We start from the raw sequence: 23,611 nt of genomic DNA on the forward strand, positions 1-23,611 counted from the left end.
CAACATCTGGTCAACTGTGACCTATTGATCCTCCTTGCCTAGCATCCAGTCATCCTTAACTTGCTGGGACTTCTTCATCAAGTGTCCGACCAATTCTTTGACCCACTTAGACTTTTCTCCTTGTACAAAGTGTTCGGTCAATTATTTGACCCACTTGGACTTACTATCTCGTGTCAAGTGTCTGGTCAGCCTTGACCCACTTGAACTTCTATCACCAGGTATCCGGTCAAACATTGACTCACCTAGATTTCCACTGCTCGGCTTCACTCACCAGGACTTCTCTTATGCCTAGCTTAACTCACTAGGGTTTTTTACTTGACTCCACTCACAAGGATTTTCCAACTGTCTGACTCCACTCACCAGGACTTTTCATCTGTTTAACTTCACTCACTAGGACTTTTCACACTAAGTGTCCGACCAACATTGCCTCGTTTGGATTTTCTTTTTTTGTCAACTTTCCCATTAGTCTTGCCCTTGCATAACCTCCAGTTAGGACTTCTCAATCAAGTATCTGGTCAACCTTAACCTACTTGACTCTTCTTCACGTCACATTGGTCAATCTTGACCAATCTCCCCAGATAGACAATTGTACTTATAATATATATTGTCATACATCAAGACTTAAGTTTGAGCAAATTTAAATTTAGTCAAACTGGTCAATCTTAATTTAGGAAAATTGTACCAATAACGATGATAATAGTGATGACGATGGTGGTTCGGCGATGATAAAAGGAGATGGGTTAACGTATAAAGTATCACATCAAGTAAAGATGATGTAGTTGACGTCGGGTTCCCATTTAGGTGGCCTCCTCGATGATCATTTAGAACATTGCACAAGGAAAGGAAGGTGAAGGAAGGAGGGAGGGAGAAAGCCGGGGGCAAGCCGCCCTTGGGCTAGGGTGGGCTTTAGCCCTATCCATTTTGAAAAAATTATAATTATAATTTTATTTCAGTCTTATCGTCATTTTATTTTAGCCTATATTATCCATAGTAATTTTATTTAAGTCCTTATTTCTTTCTATTGAATTATCAAAAATTTTAATTAAACCTAAATTTTCCCTTATTTGTTGCTTCATCTCCTTACGCATACTGCTCTATCTGCTGCATGAGCAACCGACACCATCGTCTTCTTTGTCCCTCCTTGCAGGCGTTTAGCCACAACTTGACTAGCACAACTGCGGCAAACCTTTTCTCTATTAGCGTATTATATTTGTGGGATATTACTGCAGCCGCAGCTGTGACCCCAAGTCCTGCTGTCGCTACCTTCCTCTCTGACCACCACAGCGTCACATTCATTACTATCTCCATTGATAGTTTTGTCATCGCTGTACTTCTTACTACAAGCTATGTCGACTTTGCCTTGTCATCACGACTCGGCCACAACTATCGTCACCGAAACACCAATGTCAATGATCAACCCTAAATAATTTAAATCTTGGGTACGCCCCTGGGAGAAGGGTCCATTAGTAAAATAAAGAAAGATAAATTACATTTATATAAAAAACCTAAACGCAGAAATTTACTTGATTCTTCGCCCCATTTCTTTCTCGCCTCCCCACTTCTCTCTTCCTCCTCTCGTCGCCCTCCCTCCCTTTTCTTCAAACCCTAGCCTCCGATCCCTGCAGCGCGCGTTTCCTCCCGGCGGCAGGCAACCGATTGACCTCTGTCAAGGCCTAGGCTTGATCGAGGGCCACCGGAGGCGGTCTCCATCAATAAATTCGAGGAAAAGGGGGCGGCAACTCACGGCAAACCACCGCGGCGAGGATGAGCGCTCAGAAGAGGCGGACCTTCAAGATCGAAGCGTTCAAGCACCGGGTGGAGATCGATCCCAAGTACGCTGAACGGACATGGAAGGTGTTGGAGCATGCCATCCACGAGATTTACAACCACAACGCAAGCGGACTCAGCTTCGAGGAACTGTACAGGTTCAGCGATCTCCTTGCTTTTTTGATTCATTGCCGCCATCGGTCTTCTCATCCATTTCGTTAATTATTATATAGATATATATACTCTTTTTTTTTCCGCCTGAATGAGATTTTTTGTTTTAAATTGAAACCCGAGCTAGGTATTACTCTAGTATCTGGGAAACTTGAAGCTCTCAGATGGTTCTATAACACTGGTTTATTGTCACTGTACGCATACCATCGCCATGAAAGTGAGTAGCGAATTCATAACATTTGCTGATGAGTACACAGTGAGTTGAATATTATCCATTTAAGAGTATTGGTAAGCGGCCATTTTTCTCATGATTGTATTCACTTTGCCTGGTGAATACTCTTGGCCTTCCTTGATTGTCAGTGATATTGTATCAATGGGACAGCCTTAATCAATTAAGCTAGCTGTTGGGTAGTAGGCTTTAAGATTTTCCTGAAAATGAGTGAAATTGGTATCTACAATACTCAATTTAAGCTTTTTATTTGCTGCAGCAAGTACCTGGGATTCTTCGGCTTAGACATTGATTTTTTTATTCTCCTGTCTCTGTTTCATATTACATGTTTTTGCATGTTAGTTATTACCACTTCTAGCTGATTTCAGTGTATGATTTATTCTGTGACACTGTCTAGATCTGAGTGAGGTTGAATCATTTTATTAGAGAAAGCCTAATTCTATTAAAATCAGTGTATGATTTATTTGTATTTCTGTGTCTAGATCAGACTTAAATCAGGTTGATTCTTTTTAATAGAGAAAGTGTAACACATATTTTTCCTTTTTAATATACTTAAATTGGATTCTATTTTGTTGTCTCTTGGTTCTTAATTAACATAAACTAGGACCAAAATTAACTTTGCTTAATTTTAATTAATTGATGTATATATTTTTTTTCTTCTGGTCAGTAGGCCTTGTTCTTGCATTTGGTCCTTTTTGTTTACTCATCATTGTCAGTCCTCTCTTTATTCTATATAGTCTGTACTGTCATATGTAGGCACATTAAATCATTAACATTTTCTCTGTTTTGATCATTTTAGACCATTATTCAGTTTTTGTTAACTCACAGTGATTTTTGACTATGTTTACTGCTGATTATGGGATGTCATAAGTCATAACATTGGTAAGTAGTATTAGATTGCTAAATAAGTTGCATATAATCTGAGGGGTAAATGCATGAAACAAGAGAAGTGGATTTTCATACAAAATCGGTTGAATGTCTTGCAAACAAACAATGGTGTGCCTGTATATCTCACTATGGACTGTATGGGTGCCACTATTGTTGATGTTAGAGACAATATCTTCTTAAAACATCAGAAAGGGTATAACTGTTGAAACAGAAACATACACAAGTTCTATTAAAATCTTTTTTTCATCGACATAATGATGATGTTCAAAGTTCATTACTGTGGACACATCTGTATAGTCATCTTATTTCTGTGGGCCTATATGAGTGAATCGGGGAAATTTATTGATTGGATTTTTTTTTGTTTCAAGATTTACCATGGTTTAGAACAACATAATTTGGTCAATTTGAGGTTTAGCTTATCAGAAATTTAAAAATCAGCACTCGTTACCATCTTATAAACAATGATACGTGCATACCGAAAATGCAAAGTCACTAATGGATACCACCAAACAATGTGCAAATTGTGTTTACTAAATAGTTGTTTATTTTCGGTCACTTCTGGATATAAACTGTCCACAATACTTTTATATGCACAGGGACCGTGAGAACCCATTGGAAAACAAGAGAGTTCTGGATCTTCTGTAAAATTCCTCACATTCTCTCCTTTTTTAATTTCCTTCATCTTTTAGTGACAATAGGTGAAGACAGCTTTAACTTGTATTTTTAGCTATCAATGAAATTATGTTATGTTTATAGACAGTCCAGGCATCAGCTAATCACTCTGAAAGTGAAACCCACATAACCACTTAACTTATCCAACACTAAACATTTCAAAATGGTACTTACAAGGCCTGTAGCTTGTGATAATTGGGTATATTAACATGTAAATAGATGCCTGACTAGTCAAACTTCTACATGTTGTGGGTAATATACTTGGAACTTTATACATGAGACCATAAATATGGAATGATAATTTCCTTTTCATTGCATGATCTATCTGGCTGTAAATGAACCGAATGTTCGTGAACAAGTTTGGTGTTCGGCTTGGTAAGAGCTTGTTTATGTTTGAACACATATGTGTCAGCTTATTATGTTCGTGAACAGTGTTTGTGAATAACATTCGTGAATAATATTTGTGAACCATGTTTATCAATAAAACTCCTATTAACCTATTAAATAAATAAAAAAAGTTTCAAAATGAACAAATAAGTTTGTATTATCAAGCTCAATAACCAACCAAATAAACTTAAAATGTAAAAGTTTCAAACAATTAAACAAGTTTGAATTGAGAGTTCGATAATATCTAAAAAAATCAAACCAAGCTTGAATCAAACTCAAGCTTATAAAAAAGAAACCAAGCCAAGCCAAGCTTGAACAATCATTCAAAAGCTTGGTTCATTTTAGGATCGGTTTGGCTCGGCTTGGTTACTTTATCAAACAAACCTGAACACCACAAAACCTAACTTGTTTACCACCCTAATCTATCTAATTGATCCCAACACAATCAAATCATAAGGCATCCAAAGAACAAGGCTATGTTAGTATTGTTATTCAAAATCCCACAGTAACCTCGAATAAACAGAATTAAAGCTATATGAATGATTTGAATGTTAGAATTGAGGTATAGCTCTAAACAAGTAGTAGCTAAGCTTCTGCAATAAAAGGACACATTTTGCCCAACAACTTGTTAAGTCATTTCACCTAAAAAACATTGAAATATAATTAATTTTACTGAAGAAAGAAAATATTTAAAACTGTACTTGTAAGTATTAATTTAAACTGTCGTCTTGCAAGTGGTAAATATTTTAGAAATCAGTATAGACATTTCTATAATATTTAATACTGAATGCATTTTACATATGCACTATATGATGCATGCCATTTAGATATATATTTTTAAAACCTTGAGACCATGGTTATGAAATTATGGCTTGGTGTTATTGGCATTATATAGGCATGTCTGAGTTTGTAGTGCCTTATGCGATCAGCTCAGTAATATTATATTAGAGTTTGCAATATCATCAATTGAAGGGCAATAAATTCTATATTTTGTTACATGATTTAGCTTACTTCGTTTCATATTATTTTACATTTTATTTTTTAACTTTTCATATCATTTTTTAATATCCTGAGCCAAAATGTCAAATGAAAATGTTCCATTTCTTATTTCTTAACTTGTCCAAGTTCTTTACAAATGTTCATCAGTATAAATAAGGTGGTCATTGGCTTCTCTAGAATTATGTCCATTTGATTATCTTTATGTGTCTCCCTTTGTGCTTTTATTCATATGAATTATATGAAGCACATGCTCAATTGAAATGGAAGCATGACTAACATATAACTATTAAATCTACACTCACCCTTGATATGTAAATCCAACTTAAATTATAACTCCACCTTTAGTTGGTTATCAACATGGAAAATGCTTAGACTAATAACAATCATGTCAGATTGGCATGGAAAGCATGGCTTTTAAAGCTAGGCTCATCCTTTATATCATATCATCATCAAGCCATGTTTTGTCCCACTTATTTGGGGTTGCCTTACACTCAATCCTTTAGCTTCCAGTCCAAATTAAATCTTTACTCCATCATGAATATATTGATTTTAGTTCATCAAAAGGACTCTGTGTGTGCTAAATATTACTACACGATCAATTGATTTTGGCAGTTCTACTATTTCCTTTGACATTTTGTTATGACATGGTGTAAATTCCCTTCAAGAGAATTTGAGGGGACAAATCTTTTATTTTATTTCTCTCATATCAAGTTTTTGGTAACTTGACTTCAGGAATGCTTACAATATGGTGCTCCACAAGTACGGAGAAAAACTTTACTCTGGACTTGTAACCACTATGACAGGGCACCTAAAGGAAATTGCAAAATCAATCGAAGATGCTCAGGGAAGTTTATTTCTAGAGGAGCTCGACAGAAAATGGGGAGAGCACAACAAGGCATTGCAGATGATCCGTGACATAATGATGTACATGGATAGGACATTTGTACCCTCTAGCGGCAGGACACCTGTTCATGATCTTGGGTTGAATCTATGGAGAGATAACATCATTCATTCCAGTAAAATTCAGTCCAGGTTACTGGATACACTCCTTGACCTTATACACAGGGAGAGAAAAGGTGAGGTAATTAACCGAGGACTTATGAGGAATATAACAAAAATGTTGATGGACCTTGGACCTGTGTACCAAGAAGATTTTGAGAAGCCATTTTTAGAAGTTTCTGCTAGTTTTTACAGTGGCGAGTCCCAGCAACTTATAGAGTGCTGTGATTGTGGTGAGTACCTGAGGAAAGCTGAGAAACGACTCAGCGAAGAAACCGAAAGGGTCTCCCACTACCTAGACAGTGCAAGTGAAGTGAAAATAACTAGTGTAGTAGAGGGGGAGATGATTGCCAACCACATGCAGAGACTGGTTCACATGGAGAATTCTGGTCTTGTGAATATGCTTGTAGATGACAAGTATGAAGATTTGGCAAGGATGTACAGTTTATTTCGTCGTGTCACTGATGGGCTTTCAACAATTAGAGATGTAATGACTGCCCACCTACGAGAAACTGGAAGGCAGTTAGTTAGTGACCCTGAAAAATTAAAAGATCCGGTGGACTTTGTTCAACATCTGTTGGATGAGAAGGATAAATATGATATGATCATCAGTAAATCATTTAACAATGACAAAACCTTCCAAAATGCTTTGAACTCGTCATTCGAATACTTCATTAACCTGAACAACCGGTCCCCTGAGTTCATTTCCCTTTATGTTGACGATAAGCTTCGTAAAGGACTGAAAGGCGTAACTGAAGAGGATGTGGAGGTTGTGTTGGACAAAGTGATGATGTTGTTCCGCTATTTGCAGGAGAAGGACGTATTTGAGAAGTACTACAAACAACATTTGGCAAAGAGGCTTCTTTCTGGAAAAACTGTCTCTGATGATGTGGAAAGAAGTATGATTGTTAAGCTCAAGACAGAATGTGGATATCAGTTTACTTCAAAATTGGAAGGCATGTTTACCGACATGAAGACATCTGTGGATACTTTGCAAGGGTTCTATGCAAGTCAACATGCTGAGATTGGAGATGGCCCTACCCTCGCCGTGCAAGTTCTCACGACTGGTTCATGGCCAACACAGCCTAGTCCACCCTGCAATCTTCCACCTGAAATTATTGGCATATGCGAGAAGTTTCGAACATATTATCTTGGAACTCATACTGGAAGGAGATTGACTTGGCAAACAAATATGGGCACAGCGGACATTAAAGCAACATTTGGCAAGGGCCAGAAGCACGAGCTGAATGTTTCAACCTACCAAATGTGTATTCTCATGTTGTTCAATTCTGCGGAGCGGTTGTCATACAAAGAAATTGAGCAGGCCACAGAAATCCCAGCATCGGATCTGAAGCGCTGTCTTCAATCTCTCGCCTGTGTCAAAGGTAAGAATGTCCTTCGCAAGGAACCGATGAGCAAAGACATAGCTGAAGATGATGCTTTCTACTTCAATGACAAGTTCACAAGCAAGTTCATCAAGGTAAAGATAGGTACCGTGGCAGCACAAAAGGAGTCAGAGCCTGAGAAGCAGGAGACACGTCAAAGAGTCGAAGAAGACCGAAAACCTCAGATCGAAGCTGCAATCGTGAGGATTATGAAATCCAGAAGGGTGTTAGATCATAATACCATAGTAACTGAAGTCACATCACAACTGCAATCTCGATTCCTGCCAAACCCAGTTGTGATAAAGAAAAGAATCGAGTCTCTCATCGAGCGAGAGTTCTTAGAAAGGGATAAAGCAGACAGGAAACTGTACCGCTATCTTGCTTAAATGCCGCAAGGGCTTCTCGGCAATTCACATCTTGCTACTGCGTTCGATTTTATTCAGTATCAAAATTCCTGTCGATGGTGCCTCATGAACGCATGTCAATACTCTGTTATAGGTTTATGTAATTTCATTTGTCTGATCTACTGCAAAGCTTTTGATTTCTGTTCTTTCTAGTTATCTTTTCCCTAACGATCATAATCTCCATTTGTTTTGGACCACAAAGTTGAGTATTTTTTACGTCAGCTCTCAACAAACTCTCTTAGGCGTTATTTGCTTCATTATTGTAGTAAAATTTGATTACTCACGTCCGATATTCCTGAGAGTCCGTTTTTAAGTTTTTAAGTTATTTGAACAGAAATAAATCATAGGATGTATTTATAGCTAATTGTCAAGTGATTAAGGGGTGAGAAAAGTTTTGCCTCTATTTTATAGCTAATTGTCAAGCGATTAGGGGGTGAGAAAAGTTTTTCCCTAAGGGCAGTTATTTGCTCCACACTAATGGAGATGGTTAGTGGACAGACAATTGACTAGCGCATTATAGTATTGTCGTAATAAGATTTGAGGTAAAATTTTGGCTAGTAATTGGGTGTCTGTCCTCCATTTTATCAATTGTCTAAGGTTAGTAGTTATCAATGATTACTAGCCGAGTGTTTGTCCTCCCCTTTATTAATTGTCCAAGTTCTAATAGTCATTCATGATTTGTTTTTTTCTATGTTAGCTTGGAAATGAGTTGGCGAGATGCTAGAAGTGAACGAATCATCTTTTGCTGCAAGGAGATGGTTAGTCATCATAGGCATGATGTTTTTGTGGATATAATGCAAAGAAATTATATTTTGTAATGAATATATATGCATAAAGATAAATTTTAATGGTCTTTTTAATGATTAATTACTCATTTTATGATGCATACGCAAATTAATTATTCATAAATTTCAATTTTGAAATTCTATATAAAGTATACAATTTTTTAGTGGGCAAAGGGGTGTTTTTTTTTCATACAATTTTTTATGTAGTTTATAAATGACCAAATTAGATACTCATTTCTATTTTTGCCCCTGCTATTGTTTCCAATCGAGTCAATTTTCTATTAGTCCAATCGATTTTTTTTAGTCGATTTTGGTTGATTCGTGTTCAAAAAATAACTGTTCTTAATATATTATGTCAAATTAATTTTTGATAGCATTTTAATAAGCAAGATAACTAAACAAATAAATAGAAATTAATTTTATGTCATTCCGAGATCTCTAGGTCCATCACCCGATTTCGGTCAAAATCGACTGATGGACCTAGAGAACTTAAAATGACATGAAATTATATGTTCTTCTAATTCTCTTGATTATAAAAATATTTTATCAATTTGACCCAATATATTGAGAGTATTGATTTTTTTAACACAAATGTGTCTGAAAAACTAATTCGTGTTCAAAAAAATACTACTCTCAATATATTGGGTTAAATTAATGGTTGAGTGCATGAATATAATCATAAGAACTAGACTAACTCATATAATCTAGTTTCACGTCATACCGGACACTCTATATCCATCAATCCATTTTTGCTAAAACTCTTTAGGTTCACTCAGCCAAAATCGGTTGATGGACCTAGAGTGCTTGGAATGACGTGAAACTATGTCATATGAGTTTATCTAGTTCTTATGATTATATTTATCCACTCAAACATCAATTTAACCTAATATATGAGAATAGTAATTTTTTGAATACGAATGTATCTCAAAAATCTAATTTGTGTTCAAAAAAATTATTGTTCTCACTATATTGGGTAAATTGATGTTTGAGTGCATTTGTACAATAAGGAGAATAAGATGAGCATATAAGAATTAATTTCATGTCATTTCGAGATCTCTAGGTCTATTAGTCAATTTTGGCCAATTTCAGTCGAAACTAGCTGATAGACCTAAATACCTTGGAATGACTTGAAATCAGTTCTTTTGTGTTCCTCTAATTTTCTTGTTTGTAAAAATACTATCAAGTATCAATTTAACCCAATATATTAAGAGCAGTAATTTTTTAAATATGAATGTGTCCGAAAAATTAATTTATGTTTAAAAAATTACCACTCTTAATATATTGAGTAAAATTGATATTTTGGGGCATGGATATAATAATAAGAACAAGACAAACTCATAGGACTTAGTTTCACGTCATTCCAGGTACTCTAAGTCCATCATTCGATTTTAGCTGAATGAACCTATAGAGTTTCAGCCAAAATTAGTTGATGAACCTAGAGAGCTTGGAATGATGTGAACCAGGTCCTATGAGTTTATCTAGTTCTTATGATTATATTCATGCCCTCACATATCAATTTAACCCAATATATTAAGAGTAGTGATTTTTTGAATATAAATTAATTTTTTGGACATATTCATGTTTAAAAATTCACTGCTCTTAATATATTGAGTCAAATGATGTTTGATAGTATTTTTACAATCAGGAGAACTAGATGAACACAAAGAAATTAATTTCATGTCATTCCGAGGTCTCTAGGTCCATCAGACGATTTTGGTTGAAATTGACTGATAGACTTGGAGATCTAGGAATGACATTAAATTAATTCTTATATGTTCGTCTAGTTCTTTTGATTATAAACATACTATCAAATATCAATTTTACCCAATATATTGAGAGCAATAATTTTTTAAACATGAATTGATCAAAACTGACTAAAAATTTTTTTGACTCGACTGGAAGTAGTAGCAAAGGCAAAAATGGAAGTGGATACATAATTTGGTCATTTATAAACTACCATACGCGATTCAGTAAAAGCATGGTAGTCCCACTTTAATTTTTTTTTTTATTAAAAGGTGCTCTATCCCACTATTCAATCATGTATATTTATCTATTTCTCCTCCAATACTATTCATATTATTATTTTCCATCTAAATCCTAAGTTGGTCAGGTACTACTATATATGTTGTAGTAATTATGATTTCATAACTATTATAACAAATGCTTAACCTATTAAAAACATTCGTATTATAGTAGGTACCAAACTATAACTATTATAAAATATTCGACTTGTTTATCTAACATTCACAATATGTATTTTAATACTTATAAAATCGTAATTACTATAATAATATGTATAACAATTATAGTTTTTTTTAACGTGTATGACTGATTCAGAGTTTAGGAGAAAGATAATAATAGAACTAATATTGAATATTACTGAGGGTAGTTGGATAATTTTATGCACTTGAATTATGGGGTGGGACATTTTTTTATAAAAAATTAAAATGAATAATTTGGTTTGATTTTTTTTCCTAAAATCAACATTACATGCATTATAACTGTTATTTTATTTCCACTAATATATTATATAAATGAATAATACAAATTAAAAAGATTACTCAATATTTTTTAATAAAAATAATAACATTATTTTGTAAAGTATTTATATTATTATTATTATTTTATATTGACACATGGACAGTTTTCTTTATCTTTTAAAGGTATGTTGCGATAAGATTCAATTAAAATGCTGTTAGTTAGGATTGCACTCATCCGCACTTCTGAATCTGTTTCTGTCGGTGTCCAAAGTTATCGCGTAGAAACCACCTCGAAGTGTGTCACCTATTCGACAGATCTGGTCGATTCCATCGCCCATCGCCCATCGCCCATCGCTAGCCACTTCGGGCATGGCCGGAATCCGCCCCGCTCGCCCCTCCGCCAGCTTCCGCTCCTTCTTCTCCTACAAGGTCTTTGCCTCCGCCCTCTTCACCCTCCTCTTCCTTGCCGCCCTCTCCGCCTTCCTCTCCTCCCCTTCACCCCCCTCCCGCTATTCGCCCACCTCCGCCCTCCGCGGTCGATTCCTCGCCTCCGACCCCCTCCGAGCCCGCGTCGACCTGATCTACCGCCAGGCCGCCGACCACTCCGTCCTCGTCACTGCCTACGCCGCCTACGCCCGCCGCCTCAAACTCGACTCCTCGCGCCAGCTCCGCGTCTTCGAGGGCCTCACCGATTCCCTCTCTGACCTCTCCCTCCGACTCGAAGGCACCGTCTTCGACGATGAGGACGCCCTGCGCGCCATCGAGAAAGAGGCCAAGGACCGCGTCAAGTTCGCTCGCCAGCTCGTTGCCGAGTCCAAGGAGGCATTCGATACCCAGATCAAGATCCAGAAGCTTCGCGATACCATTTTTGCCGTCCGCGAGCAGCTCCACCGCGCCAAGAAGCTCGGAGCCCTCGCTGGTTCTATCGCCGCGGGATCCACGCCCAAGAGCCTCCACTGCCTCGCCATGCGCCTCATGGAGGAGAGGATCGCCCATCCCGAGACATACCGCCACGCTGCTGCGGCCGCCCTGGCCGATCCCGAACTCTACCACTACGCCATCTTCTCTGACAATGTCATCGCCGTCTCTGTGGTGGTCAACTCCGCCATCAAGAATGCGAGGGAGCCCTGGAAGCACGTTTTCCACGTCCTCACCGACCCCATGTACCTGGCCGCTATGCAGGTCTGGTTCGTTCGCCGGCCGCCGACTGGCGGTGCCAAGGTGGAGGTGAGGTCTGTCGCCGAGTTTAGGTTCTTGAACGCCTCCTATTCGCCGGTTGTGAGGATGCTGGAGGGTGGGCGGCGGGACCTGTCGGTGCTCCATTACCTTAGGTTCTACCTGCCACAAATGTTCCCTAAGCTGAGGCGGATCGTTCTCCTGGAGGATGATGTGGTGGTGCAGAAGGATCTGGCAGGCCTCTGGAGCGTCGATCTGGATGGGATGGTGAACGGCGCTGTGGAAACGTGCTTCGGGGGTTTCAAGAGGTATAACAGGTACTTGAACTTCTCCAATCCTCTAGTTCAGAACCGGTTCAGCTCGCGGGCGTGTGCTTGGGCCTACGGAGTTAACGTCTTCGACCTTGATGCCTGGAGAAGGGAGAAATGTACTGAGCAATTCCACGAGTACCAGATCCTGGTGAGAATTCCTTCCTTTGAGTGTTTCTGCGCAGCTTCATACTATTTTTATTTGAATTTGGTTCCTTCTTTTTGCTCCTATTAGAACCCTTTTTTCTGCGTGTGGCTCTGATGCACTATATAGCTTTTTTCCTTCCTATGATAGCTGAGATTAAACTTAGATATTATTTATCGTATTCTGTTTCTGATTGTTCACTTATGTACTTATCTTAGCAATTCATACATCATATGAAACACCAATTTACTTCCTGGAACATGATTTTTTTTTTTTTTTGCAATAAATTAGAAATTGCACGGCGTTTATTCTTGTCCATCTTATCTAATTATCACACATCAGTTGACTTTGCACAACTCCCAGCTCCTTGAATGATTAAATCTTTGTTTGTCTTTCTCTACTTCTACAACATTTAAGGTTCAACACCTTCTTTATGATTTTAGATAATGTACAACATTCAAGGTGGCAGTTGGACCACCTTGACATCACTTTTCCAATAAGAATATGAGTTCTTCTCTTATCCTTGGAGTGTGTACCACTTGATGTGTACTTGTTTGTTAGCATGAAGGCTGACTATTGGATTAAGGTGGATTCAACAAATTGATAATGAGATGGTTGAAGAAGTTTCAAATCTCTCAAGTTTGGGATGAGTTTCTTATTTGAGAATTAATGTTGCTCTACCAAAATTGAACACTAGCACCGCAACTCCTCACATGTGCAACATAAGTGGTTTGGCTATCTCTAGCATTATGACACTTATGTTCTAGGTGGCCTCTACATCTTTCAGAGCATCCCTTCTCATACTCACTCTCCATTCTTGAAATGTGTAGTGTGGCTTGCATCACCTGGAGATTGTTATCCAACCCTCATTCTTCATACATAGGCTTGCTTGGCACTTGGTAATCAAACTTTGTTGCCAACTTTTTATCATCTGACAGCTCGTTCTTCTCAATTAATTCATAGAAAGTGATTGCTTGGCACTTGGTGATGTTTTATCCACATAATGGGATATTATATCCATGGTAGTTACATTGCTAATAGGTTCCTATGTGAGATTGATGACATGTTTCTTCGTTGCCATGGTAGAAGTTAGAGTGATATTAGATTAGACTTTCAGGCCTTCTAAGCAAGATAAGAAAATAGGGAGACATATGATGATGAAGAGACAGATAACCGCAGGGAAAGAAAGAACTAAAATGGTATATTCCCTCTTATTTACTTGGACTGATATAAAGATAAACCCCCTACTCCCACATCCTCCTCCGTCAACTAATTTCTTCTTTCCTAAGGTTTTTCTGTCATCCTAATCTCTTATTCTTCTCAACCAACAATAACTGTAAAGAGGAAGAGTGTGAGGAAAAAAAGAGAAGAGGAGGAGGAGAAACAGATTGGATTAGGGAAGAGGAAGTAGAAGAAGCATGTGTGGACAATGAAGAAGGCATAGTAAAATGGAGAAGATCAAGAATATTTTGTAAGTTTGTTTCACCTTTTAACTTGCATCATATTGCTTAACATGCCTAACACACTGACGGAATGCTTGAAATTGGATGTTCAGTCTGTCTGTTCCCATGCTTCCAGGTGCTAAGGTTAAAATTTTCAAATCTTTTGTTGAACTTTGATAAATAGATAGCACCTTTTAGAGCTTAATATGATTCTTGGTCATGCTTGAGTATCAATGACTCTCCAGCTAAGTTCAATGCCATTTGGGAGGTTTGATTGGACTTTCTTAGGCTTCAACCTGATATCCAGTTGGTCCCTCACCCTGGCAATGTTGGACTAAGGAGTCATAAGAGAGCAATGAGATCCACCTACTCCATTTTATCCCACAGGGTTGTCATAAGTAGTGAAGTCCTAGCTGTCCTTGTATCACGGGACTCATTGTTGGATTGAAAGAGACAGGGGGGTGATGAATCTCGCGCGTTTAAAACTTTTCTTTTCTTTTCCTAAAACCAAATCAAAGTTGCAATGGAAAACAAAAAACATACATACACAGTCGGTTACTTGGTTCGTAGTCCAACGATTACTACTCCAAAGCCCACGATCCCTTGAACCGTTCCGACCAGCCAACCAACTAATCTTCTCCTTCCGAGAATCTCTTGGAGGTGGAGAAAGCCTCGTACAGATGGTATAGAGAATAGGACAACTTGTTACTCTCTACAAATGAAAATATGCAAAAATAAATTTATCAACAACTTAGTAATAGCAATTTGGCGTAGGTTGTTGGTTGTCAATGAAGCACTTATGGATGTCGTTTGATCGTAAAGAAGAATCACAAATTTGAAGCTTTGAATGAGAGGATTGATACTAAATCTCGGACCTTGACGCTTCTTTTATAGTCTTCATCTAGTCGACGGGAAAACGTTCAATCGACTGAATCTCTATCAGGCAACTGGTCACACTCCTTTCCATGCTTGCTCCGATATGATCTGATGGATCCCACAAAATCCAGGTTTGTGGTCGACTGAACCTGTTCAGGCAACTGGACCCCAAGGGTTTCCTTTACTGCGTGATCCAATCATATCTGTTTATTTTACATATTGGTTCGGTCGGCTGATCCTCCTAATCAGTTAGTTTCCTTATTTACTGAATCTCGATCTTATATGTGCCTGTCTGCCTAGATCGGTTAATCGAACCACTATGTTCGGTCGCCCTAACCCTTCAGTCACCCGGGTCTTTGTTTTTTTTGCAAAACAAAATTAGCACAGACCTACAAAACAAAGTTAGATAACATATAATATACATGAGTTATTTAGACAGTTAAGATTGTTTGATCCCGACTTAGAAATACCTGTTGGTTTCTTCAGTCAGATCAAGTGATCAACATCTAAGGTTGCCCTTATAATGATGATTCATCCTTACCATTCTTCTTTTCAGAAAAACCATTCCACTCGAGGAGCTTACCTCACCTTATCTGCTAAACATTTGGTCCTCCAGACTTGTTTGGGCTTCCTCTGCTTAGCATCTAATCATTGACTTGCTAGGACTTTTTCGTGACTCGATATCAGGTCCTTGCTTACCCCATCGAGTCTATGTTGCTAGATGTCCAGTTCACTAATCCATCTGGACTTCTTGCCTGGTGTCCTTGATTTGTCGAGACTTTCACTACCTAGTATCCAGTCCACCTGCTAGGACTTTCCGGATTGAGCTACCTGCACACTTGATCAATCCATTCGATCACAACATGTTTTAACTCTGAACCTTTGTGAACGTCAAAACATAGGTTCGATTTTGGTGCTCTTTGCACCAACACTCTTTGGCTAAGTGCCTGAACATCCTAAGTTGGATTGCGCTTCCTTGTGCTTCTACAGAGATGATCCTATTGGCAGTATTTTTGATACGTTTCTATTTGAATTGTGAACCTAAAACCACACGTATGACCTCTAGAATGAGTTGTGGGATATAATGATTTTTCCTATTCAAATTGACTCACCATGGTTGTCACATGCTGTTTCCATGCTCTTTTATTTTCCATGTTTCAAGACATAAGATGTAAAGTCATAGTAAGACGACTACAACTATCTTTTATGATCACAGGGAAAACTATGTTAATTTTGACAAGTCTATTTTTAGTTAGCGAAGAATTCCTTTTCTGTGATTTTTTCAGTTAACAACAAACGTATATTTTGTTCTTTTTTGTTTTGTTTGTTTACAGAAACTGTATGGCAATATTGTTCCTCTAGATTATTGCCCAGGTAGTTTATGCATTTATTATCCGAATTGAATTCTTAGACTGAATTTACTTGGGCAGAAAGATAGTAGTAGGGAGCAGCAAGTGGCACAAAGATTATTTGATTCATGATGGAGCATATGAAATCTTGTGTCTCTTTTCCTCTCCCTCTTATCAGTTTCCACCCAGTAAACCATCCTTTGAACTATAAGCCCATTTCAACATATGTTTCGAATGAATACCTGATTTAGAATTTGTATTAATGCTCACAATGACAGAACGAGGATGGAACTCTTTGGGATCAAGCATCAGTTCTTCCAGCAGGACTAGCCACCTTCTACACTACCACAAAACCACTGGATAAGACATGGCATGTTCTAGGTCTCGGTTATAACCCTAGCATAAGTCTCGACGAGATTCAGAATGCAGCAGTCGTTCATTTCGATGGTAACATGAAACCATGGCTAGATGTGGCCCTAAACCAATACAAGCATCTCTGGACAAAGTATGTCGACAGTGAAATGGATTTTCTCCAACTTTGCAACTTTGGCCTTTAATCAAAAGATGATTCGGAGAACTGATTTAGAGTTAGTACTCAGAAAGGTGCAAGTTATTATAGCATTTATCAATGTTTTCTTTTCTTTTCTTTTTGTCTCTTCCACTTTGTAGATGTATATTTTCTATTGCCATTGATATGTATAACCTCAATTATGAGTAACCACTTGTGCCAAAAGGCAACATGTTTGTATTATCATCATCATCATCATCATCATGCTGCTGTAAAAGGCTTTGTTCACTAACGAGTCTGTTTGTATAAATTGGTTTCTTACAGTGAAGAATTGCTCGTGCCAGAATAACTTGCTGATTCATATTTTCTGGATAACGAGGTCAGCATTGTATATTTGTATAATTTTTTTTTTCGTGGAAGTAAACTGCGAGAATAATACATGCGGTTAACCTTTTGGCTGGAAAACGTTGATTTGAATGTTAAAGAAATCTTAGTTTTAATTTGATAAGAGCTCCTTTATATTTATTTATTTATAAAAAATTAAAACAAATAAGGTTGAACACTAATGAGCTCTTTCATTAATATTCATCAACAGATTAAATTTTTAAGTATGAAGTTTTTTTTAAAAATATTTATTTAAATATACATTTTAATATAATTTTATAAATATTTACGGTAATATATTAAACATAAAAAACTCGTATGTGGGATTAACATTTTCATTGCCAAATTATAACATGGTTGAGCTCCATAAAAAAAAACAAAGAGATTTAAGTTATTCTTTATATTATGTCAAATCTATAGGATGGTAATTTTAAAAAAATACTTTTTCTGAAAAACATAAACATTAGTAGTTTAAAAGTGTTTTGGTATGAATTTGATTGGTCATGTAAATTAGTTTGTCACGGAAATAAAATATAAATAATAAAAAAAGTAAAACAAAGCTAATATTATAATTTTATATGGTTTAGAGTTTTGTTTCTTCTACAAGGCTATCTATTAATTTATTAGGTGAATCATTTTTAAAAATTCACTAATAAATTTCATTTATCGGAGGTGAAGAAAATCTATATTTTTTTTAAAAATAAATATAAATTGACAAAAAGAGAGAAGAATAAAACTCGTAGAAAAACTTCTGATTTGCTTCCTCACTAATCTCGCCTTAATATGACATTATTTTAAAGGCTAATGCTATTATTTTTTTTTGAACTTTATGTAAAGAATATCTCGCAATTAATATGAGGTAGGCGCATGCAAAAGAAAAAAACAATCAAGAAAATGGCTGATTTTTATAAAAATATACAGCCTGTGCGCGCTTGTTTTTTCCCCCTTCCTATCTAGGGCGGTACACGTGCCGAATCGAGTTGAATTTTGAGATATTCAAGTTTATTTGATAAGGTAATCAAGTTAAACTTAAAATGAGCTTTTAAAATGAATGTTCAAATTTGACTGGATTTATTTTTATATAAGCTTGAATTTAAGCTTGGTTCGTTTAGATATTATCAAACTCTCAATTCAAGTTTGACTTGAGTTTGATTCGTTTAAATATTATCAAGCTCTCAATTCAAACTTGTTTGATTGTTTAAAATTTTTAGTTGTTAGATTGATTATTGAGCTTGATAATTTAAATTTATTTATTTATTTTATTGTTTATTTAACATATTGAAAAGAGTTTTATTAATAAATATGCTTCGTGAACATTGTTCACGAACATTGTCCATGAACGTTAACGAGCTGAATATATATGTGTTCAAGTTTATTTATTTAGCTTAACAAAGTGTTCAAATTTGTTTGTTTAATTAATCTTATGTATACTGAACAAACATAAATAAACTCTTACTAAGCCGAACATCAAATTTGTTCACGAACGCTTGGTTCATTTACAACCCATTCTTGTCTTCCCTCATTGACGCAACCAGCGGCGTAGCCAGAATTTACAATCAGGGGGGACGAATTCAAGCTAACCATGGCACGCTGTTGAGGTCATGCCTGATCTCGCCACCTCGCTGCAAGGTCGTAGCCCAGGCAAAACCTCACAGCGAGGTCGCGGCCAAAGCGAGATCTCTCCCTGTGACACCGCTGCCAAGCTATCGCTAAGAGAGGAGAGGGAAAGGGAGAGGATCGAGCATACCGATGAGACGATGCATACTGGTGCTAAAGATCGAAGAGGAGAGGAGAGGAATGTGCTAGAGATTGGAGAGGTGGTCGATAAGAGAGGAAGATTTTAGGGCGTTGGGAAGAAAAATTGAGAATAAAAATCTTAATTAGAAAATTAATTAATGATGGAAACTTAATTCAATCACTAAAATAGCAACGGAAAGGAAATTAAATTTTATCGCTAATTGTGAGTTTTCTTGTAGTGAATTATATGATGAGTTGCAATAAATGATATGATTTAATTGATCAAATTTTTGAAGGCTCGCCAATGAAATTAATCACCTTCATATAACAAATCAAACAATGCTTGACTAGCAAACAAAAATATAAATATATGAAAAATTAACATTATATGTTTTTCCAACACTTAAATTCTTAATCAAAAGAAATAAAGCAAGAAAACTTTACCTTAATCAAAAAGCGTTTGCTGTGGAGTATCGACGAAGCGACGATGACAACGCTGGCAGCAAACGATATCAGTGTTAGTGATAGCGGCGTTCGGCAATAACAACATGGACGACAATGACATCAATGTGCGGTGGAGGATTTTGAGGGTAAAATTAGGATTAGGGAAAGGGAAAGAATAATAAGGGGATTATAAGAGGAAGACGACCACGGGAGTGAAAAAAGGAAAGAGGATTAGGAGGAAGAAGAAAATACGGGAAGGGAGAGGGGAAAAAGTACAAGCAATGGGAGAGAAAAAAATATTGAGAGAAAGAAAAAGGTTGGCTGAGAGAAGAAAAAAAAGGTTTGGGTTCTCTTATTTATTTTAATTGAACAATTTGTAAAAAAAATCTTGATATTTTTAGAATTTATAATTAAATTATTTTTAAATAATTTCATTGTATTAATTTTTTCCCTAAATCTCAGGGGGGCGGCCGCACCCCCTTGGCCCTATGTAGCTACGCCCCTGGACGCAACCGATGGCCGTCTCATCGTCCAAATCACTGACATGGAAGGTCTTCCGGGCGGCCGGAGAATTGTAAAGATGCTTTCACCGTGATTCCCCACATTGAGAAGGCCGACGAGGGCCATCGCAATGCCGTCAAAGACATCAATGTCAAAGCGATAGAGGAGAGTAGTTCTGAGCGTGGCAACCCCGCCAAGAGCTATAGAGCTTTATTCGCTGCCCGGACTCCTCGCTCCACAGAAGAGGAACCGCTGAGAGCCGTTGTTGCTGTTGCTTTTGCTGTCGTAGAAGAAAAAGCAGAGACGAAGAGGCAAGAAACCTGGAATTGTACTCAGTCTCAGAAAACGGCAAGATCAAACCAAGCCGGCCATCAAGGCGACAGACTAACATTCACAGAGCATTAACCTGATGAACCTTTGCAATGATCAGGAAGGATCGCTTCAATCAAATTTGGAAGCAGTAAAGCGCAAGGTCCGCGAATGCTACCAACCATTTGAGCCGAGACTGAAAAAATTCTGTAGAAGACCACTCCAGTTCAGGTTATCCGGAGCTCGGTTGCCATAAATTCATGCATTTTCACTACAAGAAAATATTCAAACAGTAATAGAAATAGAGACCGAATTAAATTCGTTCCTAAATTAGTCGACTGAATTAAATTCGGTCTTAATTTTAGTGATCATAATTAATTCAAACCAAATTAAATTCTATCCTAAATTAATCACTGTAATTAAAGATCTGAATTCAATCCCTAAATTAGGAATCGAGAAATAATTTCGGTCCTTGGTCCCTAATTTAGTGACTGTATTTAAATTCGGTCATTAAATTAAGGACTAAAATAATTTTTGATCCCTATTTTAGGGTCGAATTTAAATTTGGTCCTAAATTAGGAACCAAAATTAATTAATGTCACTAATTTAAGAGTAATGGTATTCGAATGCATTGAGGATCTAGCGATTATTATATTTATGTTTTAAAGTTTAGGCCTAATTTATGATTTAAAGAGAGACTAATTGTATTTATGTTTAAATGTTGTATCTAATGCTATCGTGTAAAGACTAGAATTGAATTGCGGTAGTTAATTTAGGAGCCAAAATTAATCTACTTTACTCATGGAATTAGGAGGTGAATTTTGCGAATTGGACTTTAAATCAAAAGTCATAGATATAAACATATAAATATTTTTACCACCCAAATTTAAAAATGATTAGCTTTGTTAATTGTTTATTAGATATTAATAATTTTAATTTTTTTAACATGATGATATGCTTGGTCGAGTTGCACAAACGTCTTAGCCTATTGTAGAGGGAGGGACATATAGATTTATCAGATGAAGTTATAAATGATATATTATGATGTTGTTGGTGGAAGTAAAAAAGAATGCTCTCTACGGCCTTGACACTCATGCACGGGTTGCATATGATCATGAGATGACTCTTAGGGTCAACCTAGTCCCTCATCCACTAAAATGTAAGAGTTAAGCCTAGAAAATCAAGTATTGAGAGATTGGGTTACAATAGTAGAGGCGTTGATAGATGATCGGATTAGGTATGCAGTAGAGCAGTTTGATCGAGGGATAGATGATTGGGTCAAGTTTGTAGTAGAGCAGTTTGAGCGATCAATGGATGATCGGGCCAGGGCAGTAGTTGAGCAACAAATGCAAAAATTCTTTGATCCGTTGGGTCACTTCGGAGCTAGAGGAGGGGGGAGGCGAATAGTTCGTCTCGTTCGTTTGCTTTCTTCGTAGATGTTGGTTTGCAGCGGATAGAATCATAGTCAAGCTCTCCAATGCTAATACGTAGATTTACTTTGAATCCACTTCAAGAAGAGGTGACTAATCCACGGATCCACACACCGAGCACACCCTCCACTAAGAAAATAACTCCTCGGAACAACCGAAGGCGGAGAAACCTCGTACAACACTCACACAATAAGATACAGCTCAAAGCAAGAAGTACATATAGAAATATAAAAGAAAACCTCCTCTTGCTTGATCTTATGTAGCTTGAGGATATCTCTTGACTCTTGGAAGTGCAGCAATACTTGTCCCAAGAACGCTTCAAGATCTGGCGGTGGTGATGAGTGTGAAGAGCCGGAGAGAATCGGAGTAAAAAGACCTATGCCATTTGAACTCGCTGTCGCCTTTATATTTGTGTTTCTAGGGCTCCTATTCGATTAGGTCTGCTCCCAATCGATTGCCACGTCAGATCGCAGTGATCCTAGCCATCCAAATGCATCTTGCGTAATGGTCATATCCCAATCGATTAACCAATCGATTGGGGAGACTTTGATCGATCGATTGATCGATTCAGAGTGCCTCTATGTTCTTGTAGATAAACCCTGAATCGATTGACCGATCGATTCAGGCTGCCTCGTAATCTCACGAGAAAACAAGCCCCAATTGATCGACTGATAGATTGGAGTATCCCAATCGATCAGCTGATCGATTAGAGAGCACACTGTGCTCTTCGCGCGAGTAGCCTCCAATCGATCAGCTGTTCGATTGGTGTAGCCATAATTGATCGATTATCGATTAAGTTGTCCTTTCTTGTGAAGCTCTCCCAATCGATCAACTGATCGATTGGGCTCTGGTTCAATCGATCAGTTGATCGATTGATCAACCCTTACTTGACTAACTCATCTCAAATCCAACATCCGGTCTACCATGATCTGTTGGGATTCACTCATGACTAGCATCTGGTCAACTTTGACCTGCTGGCACTTCGTTACCAAGTGTCTGGTCAATCCTTTGACCCACTTGGACTTTTTTAACCGTGTCAAGTGTCCAGTTAATCTTGAACCACTTGGGCTTACCGTCTCATGCCAAGTGTCTGGTCCTCCATGACACACTTGGACTTTCAAACACTAGGTGTCTGGTCACCTCAGACCCACCTGTATTTCCACATGCTTGACTTCACTCATCAAGACTTCGCCTGGCTTCACTCACCAAGATTTTCCTACTGCCTAGCTTCACTCACTAGGTCTTTCACCTAGATTCACTCACCAAAATTTCCCATTTGCTTAGCTTCACTCACTAGGTCTTTCACCTGACTTCACTCACCAGGATGTTCCATCTGCCTGGCTTCACTCACTAGAACTTTCCAACTGCCTAGCTTCACTCACTAGGACTTTCCAACTGCCTAGCTTCACTCACTAGGACTTTCCATACTAAGTGTTCGATCAACACCGACATACTTAGATTTTCATCATCTGCCAACCTCCCCGTTGGACTTGCCCTTACCTAATTTTCAGTTAGGACTTCTCAATCAAGTATCTAGTCAACCTTGACCTACTTGATTCTTTTTTACATCAAACTAGTCAAATATTGATCAGAGGAGAATTGCTCCAACAATCTCCCCAAATAAATGATTGCACCTGTAATCTCCATCTATTGTCAAATATCAAAACTCAAACATTAAGACTTAAGCTCGAGCCAATTCAAGCTTAGTTAACCTGGTCAACCTTGACCTAGGAAAATTGCACTAGCAATCTTCTCCTTTTTGATGTTTGACAATACGTTTAAGTTAGGCTAATCCCATAGCATCAACTTCTTCTTCATGCCAAAGCAAGAATGAGG

At 37.5% G+C, this 23,611-nt stretch overlaps 2 protein-coding genes across 3 annotated transcripts; both read left to right on the forward strand.

Moving 5' to 3' along the window:
• The first annotated feature begins 1,522 nt into the window (after positions 1-1,522).
• Positions 1,523-8,053, forward strand: LOC121995874 (cullin-3B-like). Its single transcript, XM_042549644.1, has 2 exons — positions 1,523-1,925; positions 5,846-8,053. Exons 1-2 carry the CDS (start codon positions 1,765-1,767, stop codon positions 7,881-7,883), a joined length of 2,199 nt encoding a protein of 732 aa, XP_042405578.1. The 5' UTR covers positions 1,523-1,764; the 3' UTR covers positions 7,884-8,053.
• Positions 8,054-11,374: 3,321 nt separating this feature from the next.
• Positions 11,375-17,298, forward strand: LOC121995875 (probable galacturonosyltransferase 9). 2 transcript variants are annotated; one of them, XR_006115930.1, is made up of 3 exons: positions 11,375-12,801; positions 16,544-16,650; positions 16,741-16,882. XR_006115930.1 is itself a non-coding variant. In XM_042549645.1 (2 exons), exons 1-2 carry the CDS (start codon positions 11,536-11,538, stop codon positions 17,017-17,019), a joined length of 1,545 nt encoding a protein of 514 aa, XP_042405579.1. In that variant the 5' UTR covers positions 11,376-11,535; the 3' UTR covers positions 17,020-17,298. The 2 variants fall into 2 exon arrangements, 1 of the variants encoding a protein (XP_042405579.1); XM_042549645.1 differs by lacking the exon at positions 16,544-16,650 and having other exon boundaries at positions 11,376-12,801; positions 16,741-17,298.
• Positions 17,299-23,611: the final 6,313 nt, after the last annotated feature.

This window comes from Zingiber officinale, chromosome 6A (assembly GCF_018446385.1).
Source record: "Zingiber officinale cultivar Zhangliang chromosome 6A, Zo_v1.1, whole genome shotgun sequence".
Lineage (NCBI taxonomy): Eukaryota > Viridiplantae > Streptophyta > Magnoliopsida > Zingiberales > Zingiberaceae > Zingiber > Zingiber officinale.

Bases quoted from the DNA above. Each gene is read 5' to 3' on its own strand.
- LOC121995874 (XM_042549644.1), top strand. From the start codon at position 1,765: ATGAGCGCTCAGAAGAGGCGGACCTTCAAGATCGAAGCGTTCAAGCAC. The intron at 1,926-5,845 runs GTTCAGCGATCT...ACTTGACTTCAG, and splicing joins AGCTTCGAGGAACTGTACAG to GAATGCTTACAATATGGTGC.
- LOC121995875 (XM_042549645.1), top strand. From the start codon at position 11,536: ATGGCCGGAATCCGCCCCGCTCGCCCCTCCGCCAGCTTCCGCTCCTTC. The intron at 12,802-16,740 runs GTGAGAATTCCT...TCACAATGACAG, and splicing joins TCCACGAGTACCAGATCCTG to AACGAGGATGGAACTCTTTG.